This window comes from Gadus chalcogrammus, chromosome 22 (assembly GCF_026213295.1).
Source record: "Gadus chalcogrammus isolate NIFS_2021 chromosome 22, NIFS_Gcha_1.0, whole genome shotgun sequence".
NCBI classification, from domain to species: Eukaryota; Metazoa; Chordata; class Actinopteri; order Gadiformes; family Gadidae; genus Gadus; species Gadus chalcogrammus.
Genome location: NC_079433.1, coordinates 4,357,210 through 4,371,620, shown reverse-complemented (window position 1 = coordinate 4,371,620; position 14,411 = coordinate 4,357,210). Strand labels below are relative to the sequence as shown.

At 46.2% G+C, this 14,411-nt stretch overlaps 2 protein-coding genes across 3 annotated transcripts in view; both read right to left on the bottom strand.

Moving 5' to 3' along the window:
* Positions 1–1,541: 1,541 nt before the first annotated feature.
* LOC130375725 (borealin-like) lies at positions 1,542–5,875 on the bottom strand. Of its 2 annotated transcripts, none has more exons than XM_056582784.1 (11): positions 5,742–5,871; positions 5,375–5,471; positions 4,742–4,870; positions 4,425–4,465; positions 4,233–4,305; positions 3,995–4,059; positions 3,634–3,713; positions 3,408–3,473; positions 3,152–3,281; positions 2,505–2,591; positions 1,542–1,851 (listed from the first exon to the last, which is right to left on the bottom strand). In XM_056582784.1, exons 2-11 carry the CDS (start codon positions 5,463–5,465, stop codon positions 1,816–1,818), a joined length of 798 nt encoding a protein of 265 aa, XP_056438759.1. In that variant the 5' UTR covers positions 5,466–5,471; positions 5,742–5,871; the 3' UTR covers positions 1,542–1,815. The 2 variants fall into 2 exon arrangements, with proteins under 2 accessions (XP_056438759.1, XP_056438758.1); XM_056582783.1 differs by having other exon boundaries at positions 1,548–1,851; positions 3,408–3,506; positions 5,742–5,875.
* A 2,268-nt stretch (positions 5,876–8,143) lies between these two features.
* LOC130376195 (MAP7 domain-containing protein 1-like) overlaps positions 8,144–14,411 on the bottom strand; it is a 20,256-nt gene continuing 13,988 nt past the window's right edge. Inside the window, exons 7-13 of the mRNA XM_056583415.1 lie at positions 14,356–14,411; positions 13,666–13,825; positions 11,470–11,574; positions 11,027–11,077; positions 10,772–10,829; positions 10,312–10,548; positions 8,144–9,620 (exon numbers count right to left, since the gene is read on the bottom strand). The exon at positions 14,356–14,411 is cut by the window's right edge and continues 326 nt beyond it. Coding sequence (XP_056439390.1) covers positions 9,610–9,620; positions 10,312–10,548; positions 10,772–10,829; positions 11,027–11,077; positions 11,470–11,574; positions 13,666–13,825; positions 14,356–14,411 — 678 coding nt within the window. The 3' untranslated portion in view covers positions 8,144–9,609. The remainder of the gene's footprint in view (positions 9,621–10,311; positions 10,549–10,771; positions 10,830–11,026; positions 11,078–11,469; positions 11,575–13,665; positions 13,826–14,355) is intronic.

Genomic DNA, 14,411 nt, shown 5'->3' with positions numbered 1-14,411 from the left:
AAAATAAATAAATAAATAAACATAAGCAATAAGAAATAAATAAAACAAAAACAAGACAAAACAAAACAAAAAACAAACAAAACAGTGATCAGTTAGACGTTGTGTGCGAGTTTGAACAGGTGTTTATCATGCCAGCCGTACTATCTTCAGGGCAGGCGTGAGGGGTGGTGAAGTGAGGAATTAATACTGCTGAACTGATACTGTTCGGTTATAGACTTTGTAAATGTTGTCTTCGTGTAATAATTAAGAATCGTCTCAATCGCCACGCACATTAACTGAATCGTATTGTTTTCCTACTTACTCGTGTTGACGTTTTTAGCAGTAATCCTCACATGTTTAATATTTACTGGCTAAACTTGAAGTTAAACTATGAGCATTTTATTTCATAGGACTAAATGGCAATTACTTGTGTTGGCCAAACCATGAATGCAACGGTTGACTAGTTGACTACTGACCTTTGCCTAAAAGTTTACAACGTAAAGAAGACAACGTTACTATTATAGTCTGAGAAAAATGTATACAATTGCAAATACATTGTGACCAATCAGGCACTTCTGTGCTAGTTGGGTCCATCCATGATGTATCCGAAAATACTATGAGTATACTTTAAGCCTATTTAATGTCTTCAAATGTTAATGTGTTATGACTGCAAAGTCCATCCATAAACCGAGACAACAATAACGCATCCACAGGTGTCTGTCCCTCCGCCCCCTGTTTCCAACACCCATTATAATAACACCCGCGGCACTTTCCTGAAATGACTAGCTCGTAGTCTTGCTGTAAATCCGAAATCCCCTCCAGCGGTTTCAGAGTGCGTGTGCTCTCAACCATGGTCCTTCTGTTTCTCCCCCAGACACGCTCCTGCCAAACAGGCAGAGCAGGTGTGACTACCCGTGTAAACAATTAAACTGGACTATAATTGTTTGAGTTTTTAATGAGGATTTCATAAGCCCCAGGGTGGTATAGCCCTAACGTGTTCCTATATGGGCTAATGGCAGACTAAATATAATATATTGAAGTGTTTGTTACGAATTCCCCGTCGGGAGCGTATACAAGTGTTTTGGCGACCGGTTTTTATTTTCCTCTTGGTGTAAGACGTACAGGTACAACAAGGACCTCTAGTGGTTTACACAATCACGTCACCCTTTCTTTCGACCTTATTTCCTTTCAGCTAAATAGGTCGTCAGGACCTTGTAGTCTGTTCATCAGGGATATCAAACTTCACAGACTGGGTCTCAAAACCAAAAATAGTTTGGCCCTCCTCTGGTATTAGTTTAAACACTATGGAACCCCACGTGATCCAAAACGTCTCCCATTCCGTCAGACAGGGCTTAGGTTCAAGGTGGAATCGAGCAGCCAGTCTGCCACTGCACAAGTCTGAAGCCAAACACCCCACCACAGCGATGCTGGCTGCACCAGGCCGGTAAGACTGGATACCGTGTTGGCACAGTCAGATGGAAAGAAGCCTTATTGTAACAAACTCCTCTCAGTCATTAATTTCCCTTCAGAAATATCTGCCACCAAAAGAAACCAACTGTTTTCAGGTATGCAAAGAGGGCTGAAAATATACTTTAATAAACTCAAAGTAAAGTAATTTAGTACAACCTCATTATACATACACAACCCTATAATATTGCAAATACTGAGTGCAATTTTATGGGACTTCTTTTAATATTTGACATCTGGTTCTTTATGTAGCCAGTACAAATATTTGTAAAAAAAAAGTGCACTTCAAGCCTATCAAACATAACATAAAACGTAAAAACAATGAAACGGTAAAATACAGTATTTACAAATCTGTCATTTGGGTCGAACTTATTCTCTCTGCCGGCAGAGTGTGGCCAGTTGAGTCTGTCAAGAAAAGAAACAAGAATTAAGAATAGTCTCTCAAATATCTACACATCATACTCCTAAACCTCCACACTGATAGGACTGTGACTACTACACTGTAGTACATAGTACTAGTACAAAATGGTAGTAGGCCTACTGTAGTATCATGTGTCATACCATGGCAATATAATACTAGTGCCATTAGGAGTACTATGGTACAGACCATACAGTACAACAATTAGTCTGGAACCAGATGAAACTGGAACCTCATGTTTTATTTGCTCTGGCATAGAAGTCTAGTCCCCGTCCTGTTCAGACAGAATTCCAGCTGACCAGGTTTGGGTCGGGTCAATCATAAAAACGTATCTAATATGGGTCGGGCTTGATACCAAGACAGAGGAGAGCCCTATGGCAGCACGGTTCAGGCAGTTTCATAAACAACCAAGATAGCTGCCGCTGTTGTGTCACACGTCTCTTTGCTCCGATTGGTTGTTGTAGGTCTATCCAATCGTATCGAGAGGCATTTTGATCTTCGCCCTTTGATACCCAAAATGGCGATGAACTGAGGGGTTCCAGACTAATACGCATTGCATTTGCGATCAGTACTGGCGATGGCCGGCCCTCAGTGAATGGTACTGGTACCAAACCTAGGAGTGTGGTTGTGAGGGCCGTACCTGCAGGTCTCTCATGCCCTGGAGGGCCGTCGCATCCAGGGACGACAGGTCCACACTGTTCATCTGGCTGGCCAGCAGCTGGATGCTCTGCGCACACACACACACACACACACACACACACACACACACACACACACACACACACACACACACACACACACACACACACACACACACACACACACACACACACACACACACACTTAAGCGCTGAGGCAAATCACCAGCAATATTGCGAAACTGATGGAGCTTGGTCAAGGATCCATTGTTCAAGGCTAAGCTTGAGCTTTTCTTTTTTCTTTAACTTAAAATATAAACCAGCCAGAGTAAGATGATATTAAAACGATCCAAACCCAAATATCTCACCCCTCCCTTCACACCCATTCCTCTTCCAACAAGAGGTGAATAGCTTTCTCGCTTTCTCAATAGGTCTTCTTAGTCTTGTAGAAGACTCTGGGCCAATGGAACGATTAGCCGGGCTTATTATGGGCCTACGACCGATAGCTACCCGACTATCGGGAAGTAAAGAGAATTGAAACAAATGTGAATTAAAATAAATCGCCCGCGCTGCCTTGAAGTGTGTGTTTGTGTTTAAGCAACAGTGGAACAAGGAGGTTAATAAAAGAAGCATCCATGTGAAGCCACACCTCTCCGTTGCCGATGGGAACGTTGATGATGATGTCCTTGGTGCTGGACTGTATGGGAGAGCCGTTGACGGAGATGCTGTAGACCCGCTCTTTCTGTCGGGGGACCCTCACCGCGGGGGTCTCAGGAAGCCTGCAACCACAACCACTCGTCAGACCTCCTGCTGGGCTGCTGCTTGTTAAAAGACCAGTGTTGGAGTATTTAACAAGGGCATGCTACAACATGAAAAGGTTATAAAAAAAAAAAGGTGCTTCTCACCTGGGGTCGAAGCGGGGTGTGATGAGAGGAGTGGAGCCCGTCATCGTAGAATACTCACGCATGTTTCTGGTGGGAATGATTAAATGCTTACTGGTGGACCTAAGACACACACACATGTAGAATGAATGATGAATGATTGCACATATTTGATCCAATGCTCATAGGATATGGACTCTCAACCATCTCTAAACCATCCGCTGCTCTACTACTGGTGAGAAGGCCTTACTTCCTGGTGGAGGCGGCCATCCCGAGGATAGACTGGACCCTGGTCTTCTTGGAGGTGACGGGGGGCCTCTTGGACTTGCCCTGGAGGAGAGAAGGACCAGAGATCAGACCATACCCCAACCACCTGCATCAGCCTGATGAGGTTACATCATTTCTTCCTCTGCAAGGTCAGCCATTTTCTTTATTTTTCACCCGAGCCTCCCAGTGAACCACAGATCCCAGGATCCAGTGGTTTGAACCAGACTGTGTGGTTTCCATTGAATGGAGGTGTCTTCTTGCTATCAAATAGGATTGGATGTGCCCCCTCTTTGTCCACTAGGACCGTGAGCAGAGGACAGGCTGAGGGGAAGCTCTCTCCTTACCTTCTTGGTCGTGGTCTGAGGTGCCGTGTTCTCGTCTTCTGAACTAAACTTGGCCTTCTTGGACGCTATAAGACAGACGGAGGGGTGATGTCATGAGCATTTGTACACACCTGAGTGCTACACACCTTTAAGCTTACTATTCAGTCAATTAGAAGATACTTTTATCCAAAGAGTCTTAGCACCTAACCCTTTACAGGGATTTAAAATACACGTCATTGAGGAGCAGGCGGCCACTTACACTTCTGGAGCGTTTTAGGAGCGGCCGTGTGGTTCTCAACCAGAACGTTCTCCAGTTCAGGAACCTCTTCTCTCTGAACCCAGACAGAGACACAACAATCACAGAGTTACGGGTGGCGAGAACATCAGAAGCTTCCTGAGCTGTTGGTACATGCTGAAGATGTGCTGATGTTGACACAGAGGGTCATCGTACCTTTGAGTCGTCCACCTCTGGGGATTGAGGTTTCTCTGGATCTGAAGGGAGAGGAGTAGAAACATCGTACTATTATAACAGCTCATTGCCAGAGAGCACTGCACCGGGTGGGCTGATCTACCCATCATTCATCTGGGTGACACGCCCGATGTCACTAGAGGGTACATTTTGATAAAGCTTTTAAAAGCCGATCTACAGCACACCTGGCAGTAAACGGGAAGCCCTTAATAACACCATCTACCAAACCCCCTCTTTACCAAGCTCCTAACCCCGTTACCATGACCCCAAAGGTCAGCAGGTACCAAGAGTGTCCTTACTGAAGTAGAGCAGCCAGTTCATCTGCCTGACGGCCTTGGGAAGCTTGATGATGGCCATGTTGTATCTGTTGTCAATCTCCGTCAGCAGTTGCATCTGCTGCTCCTTCATAAGCAGAACCCTGGTCTTCACTGGAGACGGCGAGACGCAACACAGAGGGTAACATAACAAGGTTACGTACGGACACACACTGTACATGTCCTGTTATCACAATGTTATAGTGTGGTCAAAAAACATTAATGATATTTTAAAAGACAGCTTCTAGAATAAACTTTGACTGTTCAGTTAGAGTAGTGATAGGGTGTGTTTCCACTCCCAGCCCAAATAGTTCTCGGTTTCAAATCCCAGTGGTAGCAGTACTGATTAACATCCTAGACCAAGACGTTGAACCGGTATTGCCTTGGATAAAGTGTCTGTCGAATGACTAAATTACATGGCAAGAATCTCCTTACGGAAGAATTTCATGCACGATATAGCAGGACATGTCAAGTATACTACTAAAATATTTATATTTGCTTGTGTAATTTCAACATTTTATTGACTGCACATAGTTTAGTGAATACAGACATGGAATGATGCATAAGAAACCCTAAAATTGATTTCAAACAAGACAAATGAAACAGGCCGTTGTTTACCTTCTGCGTCGAAGTCCTCGAGAAAAGCATGGATTTGGGCCCGTCTCTGGTTTGTTATGGCTGGTTTTGTTTTCTTCCTCTGGGGAGCCATGGCTGCCTGGACGTAAACAATTCAGTGAGAGACTTTGGTCCTGACCCATCAGCACAAATACAATAATTCATCAATACAATCGACGGACAGCGTAAGTCATTTCCAACATAACATAACACATTATACCGTGTCTAAAGACAGCGTGGAAGCTAATGCTAATGTCAGAAGTTCCAGCTAATTCATAACGAAACCCTGAAATTAAAAGGTGTAAACGTATTTCATGACAGCATGTATTGAGTATCAAGCGAGCCAGTGCATTTATACATCCAATTGTACCTTATATGTTATTTTATTTTAGAGAGTCAACAGTCTTCGAGTTCTCGTAGCTCACTCCAAATGGTTTTTAAATTTTGCACGCAAAGTAGAGCATCCGGGCGGTACGCCAATTAGAAAAATCCATGTATTCAGTTGACCAATGAAATGGGCGATGTAGGGCGCGTCACAGAAAAAATCCATGATGTATTTGATTTGGACCAATCACTTCCCGGAGCAAAGAGCAATAGGTCATGGGACCGCCTCCTGACAGCAGCAGCACAGAAAAACGTAACAACGCTTCAATTAGTTTCTACTTATATCTCTTTTGATTTATTTTTGTGAAGGAAAACTACCAGACATGATAAAACAGACGTACTGAATTAAAACCGGACGAAGGACACCATGATTTTAGCCTCCTAAATCTCTCCCTCCAGACATTTCCACCACCCAATGCACTGCGTTCCTTGACTTCTTCAGCTCTAAAATCAACACCATTCACCAACAACTGGCCTCATCTCGCACCCCCTCTGATGACCCACCCTGGATGATCACCTCTGGCCAACCTCTCATCAGCTCCCTCTCTGACTTCACCCTAGTAACAGAACAGACCGTTTCAGAACTCATCCGCAAAGCCAAAACCACCACCTGTCAGCTCGATCCTCTTCCCACCTCCCTTGTCAAAGCATGTCTTCCGTCCATCTCCCCCATGATCACCAACATAATTAACTCCTCCCTCACTACTGGTACTGTACCCCCCACTCTCAAGCTGGCTGCCATCACTCCCATCCTGAAAAAACCTGGTGCTGACCCAACTGACCTTAACCATTACCGGCCCATCTCCAATCTCCCTTTCATCTCCAAAACACTTGAAAGGGTGGTTGCCGCACAACTACAGTCCCACCTCGACACTAACAATCTCCACGAACCGTTCCAATCTGGCTTCCGTCCAAAACACAGCACTGAAACAGCCCTAGTCAAAATCACCAACGACCTCCTCCTTGCAGCCGACTCTGGATTACTCACCATTCTCATCCTCCTCGATCTCAGCGCAGCATTCGACACCATCTCCCACCCTCTGCTCCTGGACCACCTAGCTGGTATTGGGATCACTGGTGCTGCACTCTCCTGGTTTACATCCTACCTCACCGGCCGTCAACAATTTGTTCAACTAAGCAACCACAAGTCTGGGTGTTCAGGTGTCTCACTGGGTGTCCCCCAGGGGTCAGTCTTGGGTCCACTCCTCTTCACCACTTACCTCCTCCCGCTGGGCACACTCCTCCGTCACCATGGGGTCCATTTTCACTGCTACGCTGACGACACACAGGTCTACATCTCCACCAAACCCACCGCTGCCATCCCCCCCACTTCCCTCATCACGTGCCTGGAAGAGATCCGGAGCTGGTTGAGCAGGAACTTCCTGAAACTCAATGGAAACAAGACCGAGGCCCTGCTCATCGGATCCAAATCCACCCTCACTAAATCACAACACACCCCAGCTCCACTCATAATTATCGATGGATTCCCAGTACCCTTCTCCTCCAAAGTCAAGAGCCTCGGCGTCATCCTGGACAACACCCTCTCATTCGCACCCCATATTCACAACATCACCCGGACTGCATTCTTCCACCTCCGCAACATCGCCAGACTCCGCCCATCACTGACCCAATCCAGCACTGAAATCCTAGTTCACTCATTTGTCACATCACGCATAGACTACTGCAACGCCCTCCTCACCGGACTCCCCACCAAACTCATCAACAGACTGCAGATCATTCAGAACTCAGCCGCCCGGATCATCACCCGCACCAAATCATCTGACCACATCACCCCTGTCCTCATTCAACTTCACTGGCTCCCAGTACACTACCGCATCCAATACAAAACCCTACTCCTCACCTACAAAGCTCTCCACAACCTAGCCCCCAGTTATCTCTGCGACCTCCTCCAAGAATACACTCCCTCCCGCTCCCTCCGCTCAACCTCTGCTGGACTACTATGTATCCCCACATCACGACTCACTTCAATGGGTGCCCGGTCATTCAGCTGTTCAGCACCCAGGCTCTGGAACTCCCTCCCCCCACACATAAAACAGTCAGACACCATTACAACCTTCAAGTCACAACTCAAAACTCACCTGTTCAAACTCGCACACAACGTCTAACTGATCACTGTTTTGATTGTTTTTTTTTGTTTTTTTTGTCTTGTTTTTGTTTTATTTATTTCTTATTGCTTATGTTTATTTATTTATTTATTTATTTATTTTTTCCACAATGTCTTGTTTTTTTTTAAATATGTATGATGACTATATGCTCTGTAAGGTGACCTTGGGTGTTTTGAAAGGCGCCTCTAAATTAAATGTATTATTATTATTATTATTATTTAACGACTAAAGCATGACGTCGTTGTGTTGATGGAGTTTCAGACACAGAATAGACAAGACGCGCCCATAGAATCCCTTCAATAAAGCTTTATTTCACAGATCCTCAGTAACAGCGGCCCAGGCAGCCGATATACATTTACATACGCTGTCTGGCCGTTCATTCGCTGCTTCTAAGTTAAATAAATCAAGAATTCCAGACGAAATAGACAAAAAAAGAAAAACACATCATTCAACTTAAGAGGAACATTAGCATGTCATTACAACGACAATAATAACAACAACCAGTCAAATATTATGTATGTCCAGGTTCGTATAGTTTACTAATAAATTGTTACAATGTCAGTCTTTTTTTTTCTTAAGGTGCACCATAAAATCGGCGAGTGACATTTCAGTTAAAACTCGACTAATGCGGCACCGATACAAGAACACAGAGAATACTTTTGTTGCACTTATTTTTTTGTCTTATTATATTCATTTGTTTTCATGTCTTTCATATTTTGACGGTTGCTGGCGGTGTTTCACCGGCTCTGCGTCGACAACAGCAGCGGCCGGATATTCTGGAAGTTTCTTCTGTTGGTGGTTGGTTTGGCACATCACTCCAATCCCTCCCTAATACAAGCGGCTTGTGTGTGCGTGTGTGTGTGTGTGTGTGTGTGTGTGTGTGTGTGTGTGTGTGTGTGTGTGTGTGTGTGTGTGTGTGTGTGTGTGTGTGTGTGTGTGTGTGTGTGTGTGTGTGTGCGTGTGCGTGTGTGTGTGTTAGGGTTGCCACGGTGTGGACATTTTCACACCAAGTAATACACTCGTGTCAACACCCGTATTACCGAGTATAAACGATATAAACTTTGAAACTAGGTCAACCGCCATCTTCTCCGTCAACTCTCCTCTCACACTCGGTGACAGCGTCTGGCAGCGCGCCAATTCTCGGTGACAGCGTCTTATAACGTTCTATACATAATAGTATGATATCATTTTATTTATAATATCACGGCCCAAAGCTCTGCGCCTCCGGATGGCCGTAGCGCGGGGAGCTCTCGTAGGGATTGGGTTTCGCGGGATTTGTTTACTGGCGTTACTATGGTTACCGGTCTTGTGCGTTCCAACGTTTTATCTCTCTATCTATTAGGTTTGTATATATATATTTTTTTTACGAAATAACACATAAAAAATAAAACAGTGCAAAGAAAAACTGCCAAACTTTTTTTTTTAATCAAATAGTCGTAAAAATGACGGCGAATTATTTTTTTATTACTGGATAAAATAAAATAAAAAATAACTCGGTGTTGCCGGTGTGCAACACCGAGTAATCTGTGTTGGCCTCAACACCGGTAACACCGGTAATACAGTATACCGCGGCAACCCTAGTGTGTGTGTCTGTGTGTGTTTGCGTGTGTGTGTGTATGTTTGTAGGTATGTGTGTCTGTCTGTGAGTGAGGTGGGGTGCTGGAGGTCAAGTCCCTCTGCTCGACGCGACACCCAGGGGTGGTATTCCAACCGTCCGGGGCTGGAGACTCACAGGACCTCTGGATCACCATGGAAACACAACATGATCATCATCATCATCATCATCATCATCATCATCATCATCATCATCATCATCATCATAATCATCATCCAAAGTAAATTTTTCAGAAGAAGGAGAAACAACATATGTCTGTCGTTACAGTAAGGATGTTCATAGAACCAAGTGCCAGGCACTAACAATCAATAGGTTAACCCATTCCCCTTATGCAACAAAGTACTATTTTTAGATGCAAGGACATACAGCAAACAATAAGTGCATACATTAAGTGCAAGGACCTACAACAATCAATAAGTGACAACCTTAAATGCCAGGAGGTACGATATACAATAAGTGCGTACATCAAGTGCCAGGACGTACAACTTACATTAAGCGCGTACATTAAGTGCGAGGACGTACAACACACAATAAGCGCGTACCTTAAATGCAAGGACGTACAACACACAATAAGTGCGTACATTAAATGCCAGGACGTACAACTTACATTAAGTGCGTGCATTAAGTGTGAGGACGTACAACACACAATAACTGCGTACATTAAGTGCGAGGACGTACAACACACAATAAGTGCGTACATTAAGTGCCAGGACGTACAGCTTACAGTAAGTGCGTAGTAGGGGTGGGAGGGGGTTGGGAGGCCATGAGGGTCCAGCTGAACTCTGAACATGGACACGGCGTCCTGGTTGTGTTACCTGCTACATGCTGTGGCTTCATGGGTCCCGTCTTCATCATGAAGGGCTCTCCTCCCTCATAGTCCAAGATGGGCTCGCTGAACTTAGCTGCATCCCCATTGGCCGAGAGGCCGTTCTGGTGCCCTGCGGGCTGCACGCCGTTGACCGCAACTGTCCCGGAGACGGCTTGTGATTGGCTGACGACAGTGGCTGCGCCGTTGTTCATTGGCTCCTGGGGGTTCTGCGAGCCTTCTGGTGCTAAAGAGATATGATAAACGATGAGTGGTCGTTCTTCTAGAACTTAGTAGTACTTCTCCTTCTAGAAGAGACTAGAACTATTTGTACAATGTCTTTGAAGTACACATGTCAAAGTGCTCCACATCAAACGTTTAGAAAATAAAAGAAACAGGATGGTTTTTTATGAACTAATAATTCAAAGAAGGCTGAAGAAAACAGAATGGACGGATGGAAGTGTTGTCACCTTTCGTGACCTCGGTGGTGGCTTTGCCGTTGACCTGGTTTGCGGCCTTGGTATTCTTCTGTGATCGGAAACACACACACACAGTCACACACACACACACACACAGTCACACACACACACACACACACACACACCCACAAACACATACAAAAAAAAAGCATCCTGTCAGAACCACAACCAGCAGAGAACAAAAAGGAACTGCAACAGTGCGTCTCTTTAGAGCATGATGATGATGACGATGAGGATGAAGCAGACCTTGTCCCCTGCGTCGCTCTTCCTCGTCCTCTTCATGATCTCGTCCAGGCGCTGTGGGCGAGAACGTGTTGTCAATCAAAGGTCCGTTCTCCACGCAGCAAAACACAGTGAACCCCATCTTCACTTTGACAACATAGTAGTTGCGCAAAGGCTGCGTTGCCGTTGGCGACGGACTGTTGTAGCCTCCCATCTCTATTTACCACGATTCTACCTTTTCTACTCCCCTCTATTCCTTTTTTTGCGCTTTGTTATAGAGTTAGACAGAGAGGAAGGAATGGGAGAGAGAGGGGAGGACATGCAGCAAATGACCACGGGCAGGATTTGAACCCAGGTTGCTGCGTTCAGGAGCCTATATGGTACGCGCTAGTACCCGGTGAGCCACCGGGGCACCCCTAAACCCCTCTATTCATAACCCTTTTCTCTCTCTCACTCGCTCCACCTACCCGCTTCCTCTCCAGCCTCTCCTGCTCCTCCTTCTGGAAGTGCTTCTCCCTCTCCACCCGCTGTTTCTCCGCCTCTTCCTTGGCCTTCACCTCTGCCTCCTCCCTCTGAGGAAGAGAAACAAGAACAATAGGTTAATAATTATAAAGGCAGACAGTGTATTCAGGGCAGGCTTTTGGATTCGAAAAACGATTCCACATTTTAAAAGGCAAAACCCGAGCCGTAATGCGTAGTTGACGACAAAGGGGTAAAAATCGTTTTGTGAATTGACGCTTTGATACGTCAGTTCACAAACTGACAACCAGGGGGAAGCAAAGCCCCGCGTCATTCTTCGGCGAAAGCCTGACGTCTCCTTCTGAAGTTATTATACAATATATCATGGCGATAAATCACTGCAGCTACCAAAGACAGACAAATAGCAAAAAGGAAGCTTGAACCATAATCAACATTTGCAATGAGCTGAACAATTGTTTGCAATTATTCAAAACCCTTCATAAAAAAGTGGTTTGTTATAAATAAATAAGATTATTGATCCTCTTTTTCAGGATCGATATTCCTGAAACAGAGCTGGTTAGCGTAGTGCACCCCACCACTCTGGGGCACAGGGAGAACGTCGGTTTGAATCACACCACTAATGCTACAAAGGGGTCAAGCTAACCGGCACCAGGCCCACTGCCCGCTGCCCGCGCCAGCAGCCAGCTCTGTCCCGGGCGCTGACCCAGCCGCCGCTGTCGCCCTGCGTTATCTCACATTCCTCCACAAGACCGAAGACAATCCTCTCGCTCTCTCTCCTGTCACAATAGCTCTCTCGCCCCCCACTCTGCCCGCCGCGACCAAGCTAACGCTAGTATGGAGGTCACCAGCTGGTACGTGTACACAGACGGGGGTCCCGGCTGACCTGCTGGTGCCCCGCGCATCACACACACTCATGTACATGTACATGTTCATATTCACACATGACACACACACGCGCACACACACACACACACACACACACACACACACACACACACACACACACACACACACACACACACACACACACACACACACACACACACACACACACACACCAATTCATGTACACACACACACACACACACACACACACACACACACACACACACACACACACACACACACACACACACACACACACACACACACAGGAATAGAGGAGGTGGGAAATGGAGGGGGGGGGGGATGCTGGACTAAGGTCGCAAGCGGGAGATAAATGAGCAGGAGGATGGAGATATAGGGGAGGAGGTTGGAGAGAGAGGGGGGAGGAGGTTGGAGAGAGAGGGGGGAGGAGGTTGGAGAGAGAGGGGGGAGGAGGTGGGAGAGAGAGGGGGGAGGAGGTGGGAGAGAGAGGGGGGGAGGAGGTGCTCAGGACAGACTGTAACCCCCCACCATCAACAGCACCCACTCTCTCAAACAAACACACACACACACACACACACACACACACACACACACACACACACACACACACACACACACACACACACACACACACACACACACACACACACACACACACACACACACGCACACACCCCCGCCCCAAGCTGAATCCAGTTTGTTTAATGGATCCACTTTAATACCACCAGTACCACCAGTACCACCAGCAGCAGCAGCAGCAGCACTCCCAGTAATCTATAAGCCAGATGGCATAATGGGGATCAGGGAGTCAGGGGGGGGGGAGTGGAAAAGGACAACCCTTCAACTATAACGGCTGGGGAGGGGGGGTCCAGTGATGGGCGCTGTGGTGTCTGGAGCCGCTATAGAGGAGGAGGCCTGGGGGGAGTAGTGAGAGCGAGGTATGGGAGGTGTCAGTTGCTTTCTTGTCGTTTCGTAAGCGACCCCCAAAAAGTGACTCTTCAAAGTAAAAGAAATAACAGAGAAAAAAAATCAGGTTGACATTTTTTTGCCTAAAGACAGAAACCCATCGATAGATATCGCCATGAAGGGTTGATGAAGGTTTCAGACTTGGGACCATTTTTTCCATAACAGTTTTTTTATCTGTAGGTTATAAAGTCACTTCTGGGGTCGCTTACGACGCAGCATGAAAGCAACCGACAATCTCTGAACTCTAAATAAGTTAGCGTAACACAAAATCCTAATGGATAAATACAAATCACAATGCATGTGATTGCCGGTGGGTCAGCTGAGCCTCCAGGCCACCAGGGGGCACTCGCCTGTTTCTGCAGCTTGTCGTTCTCCTCCTGCTCGGCCTGGGCCTTCTCCTGCACCTCCTTCTCCTCCTGGAGGCGCAGCTCCTCGTCCATCACGCGCTGCTGCTGGGCCATGAGGCGCGACTCCTCCTGCCGGCTCCTGCTCTCCTCCTCGCGCAGCAGCCTGGCGGCGGGGGGTAGCATCCCGTTAGCTTCACAGTTACATTATGTGTTATGGCAGCTTTGTGCTAACTTTACGCTAGCTTTAAATTAGACTTATATTAGCATTACATTAGCTACATGTTAACTTTATGCTAGCTTTAGATTAGCCTTATATAAGCTTTACATTAGCCTTACGTTAGCCTTACATTCATTTTACATTACCCTTATATAGGCTTTACATTACCATTTGTTTGCCTTACATTAGCTTTACGCTAGCTTTACATTAGCCTTGTATAAGCTCCAAATTAGCCATATGTTAGCCTTATATTAATTTTACGCTAGCTTTACATTAGCCTTGTATAAGCTTTATGTTAGCCTTATGTTAGCCTTACATTAGCTTTACATTAACTTTATTTGCTTTACGTCAGCCTGAAAACGAATTCATTACAAGTCACTTTAATCACCACCACAGCGAACCCTAGACCCAACATCGCTCCCTACTCCACGCCGCGGTTCACGATACCCCGCTCGTGCGACCTTCGACCTCCTCACTTGTTCCTCTGCTCCTGCTCCTGGCGCTCCTGCTCCTCGCGCTCCCTCTGCTCCCG